Source organism: Dromiciops gliroides, chromosome 3 (assembly GCF_019393635.1).
Source record: "Dromiciops gliroides isolate mDroGli1 chromosome 3, mDroGli1.pri, whole genome shotgun sequence".
Lineage (NCBI taxonomy): Eukaryota > Metazoa > Chordata > Mammalia > Microbiotheria > Microbiotheriidae > Dromiciops > Dromiciops gliroides.
In genome coordinates this window covers 506,588,274-506,604,125 of record NC_057863.1, presented here as the reverse complement: position 1 = coordinate 506,604,125, position 15,852 = coordinate 506,588,274, and the positions used below count along the sequence as shown (strand labels likewise).

Below are 15,852 nucleotides of genomic sequence, written 5' to 3'. Positions count from 1 at the left end.
TATATTTTGCATCAGTAAAAGTAAGTAATCTGTTAAAAAAGTTAGCCATTGGGCAGCTAGGTGGAGAAGTGGATAAAGTGCTGGCCCTGGATTCAGGAGGACCTGAGTTCAAATTCGGCTTCAGACACTTGACACTTACTAGCTGTGTGACCTTGGGCGAGTCACTTAACCCTCATTGCTCCGCAAAAAAAAAAAAAAAAAGAAAGAAAGAAAGAAAGAAAGAAAGAAAGAAAGAAAAAAAGTTAGCTATTAATTTCATCCAGATTTCTTCATCATGAAGAGTGATGGACACTATGTACAAATGAGAGATGAAAAGAAGCTAGTCTATTAGAAATCTTTCTTTAATGTTGCATGTAATTGAATAGGCAGAAATTGAATACTCATAAAATAACTGAAGACTAAGACAGCGCTCTTGATTTTTATAGAAATTTAAATAAATACAACTATATATCCACCCACCTCACCGTTTTAGTCCTTGGGATAATTAATGGAAATAATTGCTTAGGATTTCACTCAAGTGCCTGAGTGTTATATAGCCAATGCAATAAATTCTCTTTGTTCAATAGGAATTTTGAGAGCTCTAGTTTTAATCATACAAGTTAGGCTCAGAGTGAAAACACTCAAGGCAGTTCACCACTGTTCCAAGACAGTGTTTTCAGCATTCATTCACAAACCACTATTAAAGACATTACAAGAAGAAAGCAATCCACTTAGGTCAGCCAAAGGGAAAAACCAACCCAAAATCTCACAGTTTTTATGAACACAGGGATGGCATGGGGAGAATGTCTGAATCTCTTTTCCACTGGAGAACCAAATAAGTCTTTATTCACTGCAGGCAAAACCCCAGGAGTTTCTCAATTCTAGTGATTTCCTGACAGCTAAAAAGCTGTCAAAAATAGAACCTTCTTTAGTGTAGTTTATAGATTTTTGCCTAAAAAGGACACTGGGTGTACTGAGTACAGATTGAATCCATCTGTAATATTTAGCCAACAGCTTTCTTCATAAGAAAATAGTCAGCAGACCGTTCCATTTATCACAGCATCAAATACACAAGAATTAAATGACCCAAATAAGAAGACGGAGTAGATTAAATGTTTTCATTAATTCTCCATAAGAATTCCAGTGTTTAGCACAGTTCTAGGAAGTAAAGGAAAGTGTGCTACATTTGAAAAAAAAAACAAGTAAGTTAGAGCTATGATTAGAAGAAAAACAAGACTATCAAGGTTTATTGTTCAGTTGAGTGAACATAAAAGAAAAGAAACAAAGGATCAAAGAGAAGAAAAATCCTATCTTAAATGAGGCAAGATAACAAAAAGAAAATAAATTAAATGGATGAAAAATGCTTATTTTCCAGAGTAAAATATGAAGGGAAGGGAAAGGGAGAATAAACGTTTATATAGTACTTGCTAAACACTTTATAAATAAATATTATTAATTGAGTTAGTGTGTAGGGATATATACATAGGACAGACCCTGAAGATGGATAAGAAATTGGCCCCAGAATTTAATTGGGCCCAAAATTTAATAAGATGTAAACAACAAGGTAGATTATTTTGGAAATATATAGCACTCTTTACAACTGCAACATTAAGTCATTTTGTGTCCTAAGATTCATTTGTCCAAGACAAATATTCTCTTGGCAACCTTTTTAAAAACAAAGCAAACAAAAAACAGACTTGTGATTTAATCCATAGAGGAAACTTTCCTGTACTGATGCAGGGTGAAGCTCTTTGATACTTAATAGTCTTAAAAAGATACCTGGGCGGGGGCAGCTAGATGGCGCAGTGGTAAAGCACCGGCCCTGGATTCAGGAGTACCTGAGTTCAAATCCGGCCTCAGACACTTGACACTTACTAGCTGTGTGACCCTGGGCAAGTCACTTAACCCCAATTGCCTCACCAAAAAAAAAAAAAAAAAAAAAAAAAGATACCTGGGCACTGATTTAAGTGATTTGTTCAGAGTCATACCGCCGGTATGTGTCAGAAGAGGGCTCTGAATCTTGGTCTTCCTAATTCTGCTTCACCAGAAGTTATCAACTGCATAGCCTGCAACATTCCTTAATGCTGCCCAAACCAGAATAAAATGTAATTGGAAAATATTTAACAAAATAAATAAAAATACAATAGAATATAGATCTTTACAACATGTGGCTTTCTAAGTCTATATGCAGCCTTCAAGGATCCTTATGTATCCTTTCTTAGTCAATGACTCCACCATACTCCCAGTTACTCATATTCAAAACTTAAGTGTTACCTTTTGCTTTCTTCCTTCATTGTCCAAATCTAGCCCTGCCAATCTTATCATCCTTTTTCAATTTTTCAAGATTTTTCTCCTGGCATACACTGTTACAAATCTAGTTAGACGGCATCAATTTGTATTTCTGTTATCTATCCCTCTCTAATTCACAGAATTTTAGAGCTAGAAGAGACTTTTAAAAACCTAGTCCAACCATATCATTTGTCAGACATGGAATTCCATAGCCTACTGATATTAGACTCAACTTCCTGAAATGCTACTTTGACCCTGCTTCATTAAACCAAATGAGAAAAATCAGTAACACTACAACCAACACACCATTATCACAGAGGTAGACTCTAGGGTGGAGCTACCCTATTCAGCTACCCCAGGTCTGAGGCTCCCTTCCACCATCATTGGAAATAACTACCTAGCTGTTGGCAGGTATTCTGCTTTGAGTCACAATACTCCAGCCCTCAAATATCATTGACCACGGACCAGATGTGGAAGCCCAAAACTATTGGCACATGTGGGAAAACAACTTACTCCATCCTACTTTGACACACAACATGACAAAAGCAACAATACCTCAGCCCTTTATAACTGTTGATTACCAGACACCAGGCCTCTCCCCACTAAAATTCCACCCAGGATTAAAGCCGCAGAACACTAGGCCTCTTGCTAGCATAACTTCATTCAGCCCTTATATACCCTACACCAGGCCCAATCCAGAGTCTATTAATTCCATGGGTGTGAACAGCATGGAAATGTTGAAGAAATGGTATGATAAGGAATACTAAGAAGATGAACTGAATGTTTTTGGAAACAAAGACAGGTAACAGATAAAGGATCATGCTTCACATTTGTATTGTACTTAATGAAATTATTTTCACATATATGAGATAATTTAATGATAACAGCAACTTTGTGGAGTAGACAGTAAGCACATTATCCCTATTTTAAGGATGAGGAAACTACATTGAAACCTACCTGGTAGAATAGTTCCCTATAAAGCCAGGCCCAATATTATAAAGCACATTAAGGTTTCCTTTCCAGCTGTCATCTGGTGGTGCAATTCCTCCCATATTGCTATTAAGACAAAGACAAAAAGACACATTCAAGTTGGGCAGTTACAATTCCTCAGATAGTCACAGACACACAGAGAAATAGTGACTTAAGGATTTCAAAATAATTTACATAAATTATATCATTTGACCCTGAAAACAGCTCTGTGAGACACAAAAGGTATTGTGATCATACTTTGATAGATTAGGAAACCAGATGAATATTTCTCCATTTCCCCCACTCTGTACCACCCAACCCCTATCCCCCACCCCTAAACCATCACCCATTCTTTTCCTGGGTGATTAACATAGAGAATCATTAGATCTAAAATACTTTGGCCACGGATCAGAAACTGTTAAATATATAGCAGATGCTGGGCAGCTACTTATTGAGTAAGTAAAGGAAAGGAGTATTAATTATAACTCATGAGAAAAACTTCAAGGTCATGTTTAACTTATCTTTCTGGTTAATCCTCTTTATCTATTATTATTATTATTATTATTATTATTATTATTATTATTATTATTATTGGCTGGGCAATAAGGGTTAAGTGACTTACCCAGGGTCACACAGCTAATAAGTGTCAAGTGTTTGAGACTGGATTTGAACTGAATCCAGAGCCAATGCTTTACCCACTGCGCCACCTAGCTACCCCTGCATCCTTTTATTCTTTTTTTTTTTTAGGTTTTTTTTTTTTTTTTGGTGAGGCAATTGGGGTTAAGTGACTTGCCCAGGGTCACACAGCTAGTAAGTGTTAAGTGTCTGAGGCCGGATTTGAACTCAGGTCCTCCTGACTCCAGGGCCGGTGCTCTATCCACTGCGCCACCTAGCTGCCCCCATCCTTTTATTCTTAACAATTATACCTCAACTATTTCTTAAGATCCTTAGAGCCGGGGCAGCTAGGTGGCGCAGTGGATAGAGCACCGGCCCTGAAGTCAGGAGTTCCTGAGTTCAAATCCGGCCTCAGACACTTAACACTTACTAGCTGTGTGACCCTGGGCAAGTCACTTAACCCCGATTGCCTCACTAAAAAAAAACAAACAAACAAACAAAAAAAGATCCTTAGAGCCTTGGTCTTTCTCTCCTCTATGTACCTTTCATACCACTGCCTAACTAATTTTATCAATGAATAAACTAATACCCCCACCACAATACATTACTGTTCTCTTCCTCAAAATCTCTTCAGTGTATCCCCATTTTATGTAACTGAAGTATAAACTCTTCAGTAGCTTTTAAGGAACTCTCTATCTTTTAAGGCTCTAACATATTTTTCTAGCTTTAACAGAAACTGGCCTACCCATCATCCCCTCTTCTTGTAGGCCCACCCAGTTATCCCAAACATAATTATCAACAACATTCTAAAGCAGGAAAGGAACTCAAAGGTCATTGAATCCAAACCCATAATTTTATAGATGAAGAAACCAGAGAGGTTAAGGGACTTACTCAAGGTCATAGGTAAGTAGTAAGTTTCAGAGGCATCATTTAAACCAAGGTACTCTGACTCTTTAATCATAGTTCTTTCCAATGGTACCATTTACTCTTGTTCACACAAGACCCCATAACTGAAATGTACACAGCCCCATATCCTCCAGTTTCTATTTTTGAAACCCTTCCCCTCTTTCAGGAAAAATACATGCCATTACCTCCATGAAGGCTTCTTGAATACTCTTCCCTTATCAAAGTTCTCCTAGCACTTGGTTTTCCCCATTGCAACTATCTCTAGATCCTTTTACTTGTAGCTTCTAGATAGGAATAGCATCCTCACCCCAGAAAATTCCAAACCTGCTGATTTTATTAAGTACCCATATGTCTTGTTTTAGATCAAGTTCATTGGTCCATTTGACAATCCTAAGCTGATTCTCATATAATAAGGAAGTTCCCTGTATAAAAGCATTTTAGTACTTCACTATGTTATTAGCTAACTAGATATTGCCCCTTCCCTCCCAGTGTCCAAAGTGAGAAGGTGGTAGATAGAAATCACTTAGAACTAGTTTAACTCATTGCTTAAAGATATAGAGCATAACGTCCCTACAAAAGCCCACAAGGACAAATCTTTCCATCATCTGTTTCTTTTCACCATTCGATTCCCTAAACACATGAAGTGTGTTTGGTTTCATCTTTGTATCTCCAAGGTCGGCAGAGCACTTGGATTATTGTATGAATCTAATAAAAAAAAATTGAAGGGAGGTGAAAAACTTAATCCTGAAATAAAAAGAAATGGCTTGAAGAAATATGTTTTGAGCCTCTGCAAATGCAACAACACAGTAGCTATTTCAAAATTCTCTAAGGCCTCCTCTATTTTTCCTTGTAAATTAGTTAAATTCTCTGTTAGACCTGGAAATGTCCTCAGATATAATTTAGTCAAATCTAATTTTACATATAAGAAAACTGAGGTCCAGGAAGTTGAAATAACCTGCCCAAGATCACCTAACAAGTTTTTGCCTGAGCTGGAACTTGAGCACAATTTTCTTCATTCTCAGTTAAGAGCTCTTTACATTATAATAGACTGTTTGCCCTGAAGGAGGAAAACATAAAATATAAAGGGATTTTAATTATGGATTCACCTTGTACCTGATGCTTATGGAATGCTAGATTCTTTTGATTTTTCAAAGGTCACTGGCTATAGTCATACCAACAAAAGTCCATGAACTTTCATCATGCTCAGGTTCAATAGCTAATGTCCATCAATAATTGGTACTACAAGAACGACTATTTCCTCATCTGTAAAATGAGAAGACTGGACTGGATAACCTTGAAGGTCATGCCCAGTTTGAAATTTGTGATCATAAAATAGAACATTATGGTTAGAGAAATTTGAGAGTTTATTAGTGGGGAAGTGGAGCAAATTATGAATGATGATGAGAATCAAAGGTACAGCTATCTGAGGAGCATAAAGGATTGGAAAACAAAATTTATGGGGCATTAATATGTATACTGAAATCCTCAACTATCACAATTGTGAATGGGGTCAAGAGGAAGATTGTGAATCAGGTACTGAAACTTTGAGAAAGAAAGAAGAATGATCTCAGGGCTGGTAGATAACAGACTACCCCCACTCCTGCCCCAAGTACTTGAATAGAATGATTTATCACACTTAAGAACCTCAAAGGAGGAGAGACTGCTAAATGGTAGAATTGGTAATGAGGTGGAAATGGCAATTTTCTTCACTGAATATTATTTTAGAAAGAAATCTAATACTCCAATTAATCTATCATCTCAATAATGAGGGTGTTCCCTCCAACAATTCAGACTGCAACTCATCTAGGCCTACACCTTATTTAGTCTCTCTCCATGTTCTTCCATAAGTTTGCAATCCCACATGGGTGGGGACTTCCTGGAGTTCTCTGGATCCAATGAGGATACAAATATAAGAGAAAGTTTGTCTAAGCATTTTCTCTCCCTCTGGTCATATGACCAAATGAGCATTAAAGGAAAATACACTCCCTTAATGAAACATGGCATAGTGGACTTACAGCCAAGAAGCCCAGACTCATATCACATCTTGAATGCTCACAAAGTATGTGGCCCTAAGCAAGTCACAAGCTCTAAGCCTCAGTTCCCTCATCTGTGAAGTGGGAACAGCATCTAATTTACAGTGTTGTAAGGATCAAAAGAGATAATATATTTAAAGTAAACCTTAAAGTATGATATAAATATGGGTAGTTATCATTATTGTTGATGTTATTACATCATTTACGATTTCTCCTTTGTTAGTTTTTGTTTGTGATGTATTTCATGCCTGTCATACATCCCTCCATCACAGTTTGGGTCATACTTGGCTTCAATTCTTAGATTGTACTGTTCTATAACTAGCTTTTCAAGTCCTAAAGCACTAATAAACGTTAGCTCTTGTTGTTATTGTAGCATAATAAAGAATACTTTCTTGGTAATGTTTAGCTTTCAACAAAGACTATCTTATACAGAGTGATTGTTATTTTCAAAGTCAAATAAAACAGGCAAATATTTACTGGGTATCTGCTACTGGCAAGTCACTATGCTATGGGGCTTATAAAGAAATGTAACAATAATAACAATAGCTACCCTTTTATAGCACTTTTAAGTTTGCAAAGTGTTTTAAACATATATATTTATGTGTATAAATATTACATATATGTGTATGTGAATGTGTCTAACCAGTGGGCCCTGTTTTCAATATATAATTAAATATGTAGTATGTAATTAAATATATATCACAGTTCAATTCTATAAATATTTATTAAGTCTCTGTTACATCTAAGGCACTGTATTAGGCACAGTGAATACAGAACTAAAAATGAACAGCCCTCAAAGAGCTTACATTCTACAAGGAGGCTGCAGAAAAATCCAACATGTATTTCTGGCTGTTGTTCAGGTATTTTTATGTCATGCCTCTTATTTCCAGTACTGCCCACCAATCTAGCCCTCCAGCTCCTGCCTTGGGTTTTGAGTTCTTGATTAGTGAGTGTTTTCCATATCTGTCCCAAACTATGCCAGCCACGCTGCTCTCTGACCATCTTCATGTTTTCCTGTTGCTCTTCCCCTTCTCCTTTCCACTGCTGGTTCTAGGAACAGTAATCAAATAAACACTTCCATTCTGGAAGGCATTTAACAAATCCTGTTTCATTCATTGATCAAAAAAATCATACAAGACAATAAAATAGAAGAGAGAATAAGAGACACATCTGAGAAGGTTAAATATTGAAGACAAGAATCCTAAGAGGCAGAGGTGAAGAGATTGTCTTCATTCCAACCAAGATCATATATGACCCAGGGCAGCTAGGTGGCACAGTGGTTAAAGTACTGGCCCTGGATTCAGGAGTACCTGAGTTCAAATCCGGCCTCAGACACTTGACACTTACTAGCTGTGTGACCCTGGGCAAGTCACTTAACCCCCATTACCCCACCAAAACAAAAACAAAAACCATATATGCTCACTTGTAAAATGAACTGCATAGATGATAAGGATAACACTTCTGTAGTGGAAGAAGAGAAAATTTTAGAGTAAGATGCTTAGAGAAAGAATTTTAAATAGTGTCTTGTAATTCAATGGAGATACCTTTCTCCCATGAACTCGAAGTTCAATTATGATCTCTATTCAAATGACTCTCAAGTCTATATATTTGGCCCTAATTTAGAACAACACAACGGTATCTCCAACTGCCCAATAGGAGTCTCCACCAGGATGACCCATTGAAACCTTCTATGTAGAGTCATAGATCTAAAACTGGTAAAGACTTCAGAGATCATTCAATGCAAATCATTCTTTTTACAGAGGAGGAAACCAAGGCCCAGGAAAGTTAAAAGTCTTGACTTCAAACTCAATACTCTTCCCCCTCCTCAAAACTCTCTATTTCTGTTAAAATCATCTTTGACTCCTCTCTCTCCTCTCTCTCTCTCTCTCTCTCTCTCTCTCTCTCTCTCTCTCACACACACACACACACACACACAAACTTTTGATATCCAATTAGTTCCTAAATTGCATTGATTTCATAACCACTACATCTCTTAAATGACACTCCCCCTTCCTCCACTAATATTGCTACCATAGTAGTTCAAAAAGCTTCAAAAATGACCTTCCTAAGACACAAGTCTAACCCCTGTCTGTCACTATTCTTCTTGAAAACTTTTAGTCATTTTCCTATGTACTTCCAGGGTAAAATAAAGTTTATTATCTTAGACTTTAAAGCTGTCTGCATTTGCCTCCAATCCACCTCTACAGGCTTATTTTATTTTAATGGCCTCCTTTGGGCAAGTCAGCAGGAGCTGCGGGCCACAGCCAAACAACTGAGGCCCCTGGAACCTGGCTCAAAAATCTGGTGGCCAAGAAGGACAGTGTAAAAACCTACCTGCACCGGCCGGGAGGGCCTATACAGCACCTGCCTATACAGCAGGGGCCTATACCCCTGCACAAGAAGCCCAAAACAGGGGCAGAAATAGTAAATGCATCCTTTTCAGATCATGATGCAATAAAAATTACATGTAAGAAAGAACCAGGGAGAAGTAGAATGAAAATCAATTGGAAACTAAATAATTTCATTCTAAAGAATGAATGGGCCAAACAAGAAATCATAGAAACAATCAATAACTATATCCAAGAGAATGACAATAATGAGACAACATACCAAAATCTATGGGATGCAGCCAAAGCAGTGCTTAGGGGAAAATTTATATCTCTAAATGCTTACATGAATAAAAAAGAGAAAGAGGAGATTAATGAATTGGGCATGGAACTTAAAAAGATAGAAAAAGAACAAATTAGAAATCCCCAATTAGATACTAAACTAGAGATCCTGAAAATTAAAGGAGAAATTAATAAGATTGAAAGCAAAAAAACTATAGAATTAATCAATAAAACTAAGCTGATTTTATGAAAAAAACAATAAAATAGATAAAATATTGGTTAATTTGATTAAAAAAAAGAAAGAAGAAAACCAAATTACCAGTATCCAAAATGAAAAGGGTGATGTTACCAACAATGAAGTGGAAATTAAATCAATAATTAGGAATTACTTTGCCCAACTGTATGCCAATAAATTTGACAATCTAAATGAAATGGATGAATATTTACAAAAATACAAACTGCCCAGGTTAATAGAAGAGGAAATAAAATCCTTAAATAAACCCATATTAGAAAAAGAAATTGAACAAGCCATTAATGAACTCCCTAAGAAAAAATCCCCAGGGCCAGATGGGTTTATGGGTGAATTTTACCAAACATTTAAAGAACAATTAATTCCAATATTATACAAATTATTTGGAAAAATAGGTGAAGAAGGAGTTCTACCAAATTCATTTTATGACACAAATATGGTGGTGATACCAAAACCAGGCAAAGCAAAAACAGAGAAAGAAAATTATAGACCAATTTCCCTAATGAATATTGATGCTAAAATCTTAAATAAGATATTAGCAAGGAGATTACAGCAAGTGATCACCAGGATAACACACTATGACCAGGTGGGATTTATACCATGAATGCAGGGCTGGTTCAACATTAGAAAAACTATTAACATAATCAACCACATCAATAAGAAAACCAACCAAAATCATATGATTATCTCAATAGATGCAGAGAAAGCTTTTGACAAAATACAACACCCATTCCTAATAAAAACACTGGAGAGTTTAGGAATAGGGGGAGCTTTCCTTAAAATAATAAACAGTATCTACCTAAAGTCATCAGCAAGTATTATATGCAATGGAGATAAATTAGAGGCCTTCCCAATAAGATCAGGGGTGAAACAGGGATGTCCATTATCACCCCTATTATTTAATATTGTCCTAGAAATGTTAGCTTTAGCAATCAGAGAAGAGAAAGGAATTAAAGGAATTAGAATAGGCAAGGAGGAAACAAAACTATCACTCTTTGCAGATGATATGATGGTATACTTAAAGAATCCTAGAGAATCAACTCAAAAGTTACTTGAAACAATTAACAACTTTAGCAAAGTAGCAGGATATAAAATAAATCCACATAAATCATAAGCATTTCTATACATGACCAACAAAGTCCAGCAGCAAGAGATAGAAAGAGAAATTCCATTTAAAGTAACAGTAGATAATATAAAATACTTGGGAGTCTACTTGCCAAGACAAACCCAGGAACTCTACGTACACAACTACCAAACACTCTTCACACAAATCAAATCAGATCCAAATAATTGGAAAGATATCAATTGCTCATGGATAGGCAGAGCTAATATAGTAAAAATGACAATACTGCCTAAATTAATTTACTTATTCAGTGCCATACCAATCAGACTACCTAAAAATTATTTTATAGAGCTAGTAAAAATAATAACAAAATTCATCTGGAAAAACAAAAAATCAAGAATATCCAGGGAAATAATGAAAAAAAAATTCACAGGAAGGTGGGTTAGCGGTACCAAACCTGGAGCTTTACTATAAAGTGGCAGTCATCAAAACTATCTGGTACTGGCTAAAAAATAGAGTGGTAGATCAATGGAATAGGCTAGGTACAGGAAATGCAGTAGTAAATGACACTGGTAATGTAGTGTTTGATAAACCCAAAGACTCCAGCTTCTGGGATAGGGAATCAGTATTTGACAAAAACTGCTGGGAAAACTGGAAGATAGTATGGCAGAAATTAGGCATAGACCAACATCTTACATCTTATACTAAAATAAGGTCAAAATGGATACATGATTTAGACATAAGAGGTGATACCATAGGTAAATTAGGAGAGAAAGGAATAGTCTACCTATCAGATCTTTGGAAAGGAAAACAGTTTTTGACCAAACAAGAGATAGAGTATATTATAAAATGCAAAATGGATGATTTTGATTACATTAAATTAAAAATTTTTTGTAAAAACAGAAGCAATGCATCCAAAATTGGAAGGGAGGCAGAAAGCTGGGAAACAATTTTTGTGGCCAGTACTTCTGATAAAGGCCTCATCTCTAAAATATATAGGGAACTAAATCAAATTTATAAGAATCCAAGTCATTCCCCAATTGAGAAATGGTCAAAGGATATGAACAGGCAGTTTTCTGATGAAGAAACCAAAGCTATCTATTCCCGTATGAAAAAATGCTCTAAATCTTTAATGATTAGAGAGATGCAAATTAAAACAACTCTGAGGTACCACCTGACACCTATCAGACTGGCTAAAATGACAAAAAAGGAAAATAATAAATGTTGGAGAAGCTGTGGGAAAATTGGAACACTAATCCATTGTTGGTGGAGCTGTGAACTGATCCAACCATTCTGGAGAGCAATTTGGAATTATGCCCAAAGGGTGATAAAGCTGTCCATACCCTTTGACCCAGCAATACCACTTTTGGGTCTTTTTCCCAAAGAAATCATGGAAAGGGGAAAGGGACTCACATGTACAAAAATATTTATAGCTACTCTTTATGTGGTGGCAAGGAATTAGAAGTTGAGGGGGTGCCCATCAACTGGGGAATGGCTGGACAAGTTGTGGTATATGAATACAATGGAATACTATTATGCTGTAAGAAACGATGAGCAGGAGGTGTTCAGAGAAACCTGGAGGGTCTTGCGTGGGCTGATGATGAGTGAGATGAGCAGAACCAGAAGAACATTGTACACAGTATCATCAACATTGAGTGTTGATCTACTGTGATGGACTATATTCTTCTCACTAATGCAATGGTACAGAAGAGAGTTCCAGGCAACTCATGATAGAAGAGGATCTCCAAATCCAAGGAAAAGAAAAAAGAACTGTGGAGTATAGATGCTGAATGAACCATACTATTTCTTTTGTTTTTGGTGCTGTTATTTTTTCTATTTTGAGGTTTTTCATCATTGCTCTGATTTTTTCTTATAACATGACTAATGCAGAAATAGGATTAATGTTATTATGTGTGTGTATATATAACGTATATCAGATTACCTGCTGTCTAGGGGAGGGGGGAGGGAGGGGAGGGAGGGAGAAAAATCTGAAATTGGAAAGCCTGTATAAACAAAATTTGAGAACTATCTTTACATGTAATGGGAAAAAATAAAATACTTTATTAATTAAAAAAAAAAAGAAAAAAACTAGCCTAATAAACATTTCTTGGACTTAACATGCCACTATACATCTGTGTACATTCACACAAGCCACACTCTATAACTAGAATGCACTCCCTCTTCATCTTCATTCAGAATTGTTATCTGCCACTAAGGCTCAGGTCCATACGCCTCCACCTAAACATCTCTGATTCCCCCAAATGAATGTGATTTTTTTTTTCTTAAAAACTTGTGTTTTCATGTTTTAATGTGTTCTCTCTTCTTAAAAAACACTGAGAGCATATTATCTGAATCCCTTCAATGGTTTCCTACCATGAATTATATTTATTTGTAAATATGCTATCTCCCCTAGCAATAAAATAAAGGTTCCCTTAACTTAGGGACTCTGACATTTTTATCTGTGTACGTCTATAACGTAGTACATTGTATGTTACCAAATAAAATTTTTTGAATAAACGAATAAAATGATGTTTTAAGAAAATTAAGCTAGTCGTAATATCTAAGAATGAGAGGCTGGTGGTAGGCAGACCAGTTAGGAGGCTATTGAAACTAGGAGTAGGCCATAAGTAAGGGCCCAAGTTTGAGTGGTAGCAATGAGAATAACAAGAAAAAAATGGATGTGAGAGATACTGTAAAGAAAGACTCAAAATTAATGAGTTAACAGATGGGATGTGGAGGATGTAGAAGAGGGAAGAATCAAACGCAGCTGATTTGTTACAGTGTTATACTATTAACAAACCAAGTAAGTCAAGAGGGAAAAGCAATGTTGAAAGACTCTGGGATTAGTTTTACATAGGTTAACTTTGGGATAATACCAAGAAATGAAAATCCCCAACAAGAATGCAGTTACAAATGCAGAAAAAAATATTAGGAGAGTTGGAACCAAACATAAAGATTTCGGGTGACAAGTGGAACCATGAAAATTGAACTGCAATAGAATGTATGTGCATGTGTATGTGTGCATGCATATGTATGGTTATATGTGTTATATACATGCATGGCTATATAGAATACACATGTGCATATATATGCATGTATACACATATACACTTATATACATGCTTGTGTGTGTTTGTATGTGTGTATAAATTCAAAGAATATAAATGATGGCATAACTGCTTTTAAAATGGTTTTTAATATTTTAATCTTTAATGGTTACTATTACTCATGTGTCCTTTTAGAAAACACAACAAGCTTTCATTTTATTAAACAACTATGTTGGATCTATTCTTTTACTCCAAAAATAGAGGAAAAAGTAAAGGGAAAGGGGAAGGGAAAGGGAAAGGGGAAGGGAAAGGGGAAGGGGAAGGGGAAGGGGAAGGGGAAGGGGAAGGGGAAGGGGAAGGGGAAGGGGAAGGGGAAGGGGAAGGGGAAGGGGAAGGGGAAGGGGAAGGGGAAGGGGAAGGGGAAGGGGAAGGGGAAGGGGAAGGGGAAGGGGAAGGGGAAGGGGAAGGGGAAGGGGAAGGGGAGGGAAGGGAAGGGAAGGGAAGGGAAGGGAAGGGAAGGGAAGGGAAGGGAAGGGAAGGGAAGGGAAGGGAAGGGAAGGGAAGGGAAGGGAAGGGAAGGGAAGGGAAGGGAAGGGAAGGGAAGGGAAGGGAAGAATATAGACCTGTGATTTCACTGGTGAAAGGAACTCACTGGTAAAGAAATTCCCTCCATCAATACAAGTCAGCTTGTCTACAGTTTATAATACCTTAAAGAATTACCTAGAACAGAGGGATGTCAAACATACCCAAACCAGATTAAAATGTAATTGGGAAATGTTTAATAATTTTTTAAAAATACAACACAGATAATGTTAATTTGTGGTTTTTGAAATCAATCAGAAACCCACTGGGATCTGTTTTTATTTGAGTTTGGCACCACTGGTCTAGAGCACTGAGAGCCAGTAAATGTCAGAGGCTGCACTTTGAAACCAGTTTTTCTTGGCTCCAAGGCCAGCTCTCTATCCACTATGCCATACAGCCTATTCTTTTGCTCCTATAAAGGAAAAAACTAATGTTCAAATGTATTGCCTTTGTTATTTCCTATTTTTAAAAGAAGCTCTTGAATCATATTTTTTTTACTTTTAATAGAAAACATATACATTAGTTTTTAGATTAATAAATAGTCATTTGGATCAAGATATCTTAACCTTGCGTCCAAGCAGAAGACTTTACCGTAATAATATCTCTGCATCATGATATCCAATGGGATGTACTGGGATTTGGGGGATTCCCACTCCTTCATTTTCTGCATACCTGAAGGTGTATTCTGAAAAACCAAGTGAATTTTCTAAGTAATATGTCATTTCATATTTCACAAAGTTAAAATTTTGATCATTCTTCACATATTAAAGGTAAAACAGATTGTAGAGATAATTGATTTTCATTTTCCACCATCCCCACCCTAGGGCCTTTGAATAGAAGGGAAAGTCAATGTGTAAGGTGCATTTTCACATCTCATAAACATTATTCAGATGTTACTATATTACGAGAGGCAGTATGGCATAATGGACAGAGACTTGGACAGATACCAAGAAAGACCTAGGTTCAAGGTCTGCCTCTGACACAAATTGTTTCTGTGACTCTGGCCAAGACACTTAGCTACTCACTATTCCAGGTACATCTATCCATTGGAAGAGGGAGCTTCCTCATCCAGGAGTTCCCTAGACTAATGAAATCACAAGTCCAGACCCCATGCCACCTATTACACTGCTACATGCTATCATCATTACCTCTTATATACTAGACATAGCTTCTGCAACAAAATAATACACCTTTTTCACATCTCTGTTGTAAGATCTCTTGAAAATGTGCTTAAATTCAACTTATCTATTTATGCTTTAGAATTTCCTTTTGATATTTAGATCATTTACCTTCCTAGGGAAGTTCTGAATTTCTGCTTGGAACATCTGCCATACAACAAACGATGGGAAAATAGAACTTGGCCAATATAAACCAGAAAGAATGAGAGGAAAAGGCAAAATGAAACATGAAAAGAACCATTTATAAATATCTTGTTTAAATAAAAGATTTCCATCTAGATAACTAAAAATCTTTGTAAACTTTCAAAACACTTTGGCTTCTCTTTCAAGTA

The 15,852-nt window shown here is 36.4% G+C and overlaps 1 protein-coding gene across 1 annotated transcript in view; it reads right to left on the bottom strand.

The window, feature by feature from the left end:
• The window catches only part of LOC122751982 (N-acetylated-alpha-linked acidic dipeptidase 2-like), an 84,015-nt gene that overhangs the window by 49,900 nt on the left and 18,263 nt on the right, over positions 1–15,852 (bottom strand). The window contains exons 7-8 of the mRNA XM_043999246.1: positions 14,934–15,027; positions 3,226–3,324 (exon numbers count right to left, since the gene is read on the bottom strand). Of these exons, the coding sequence (XP_043855181.1) occupies positions 3,226–3,324; positions 14,934–15,027 (193 nt within the window). The remainder of the gene's footprint in view (positions 1–3,225; positions 3,325–14,933; positions 15,028–15,852) is intronic.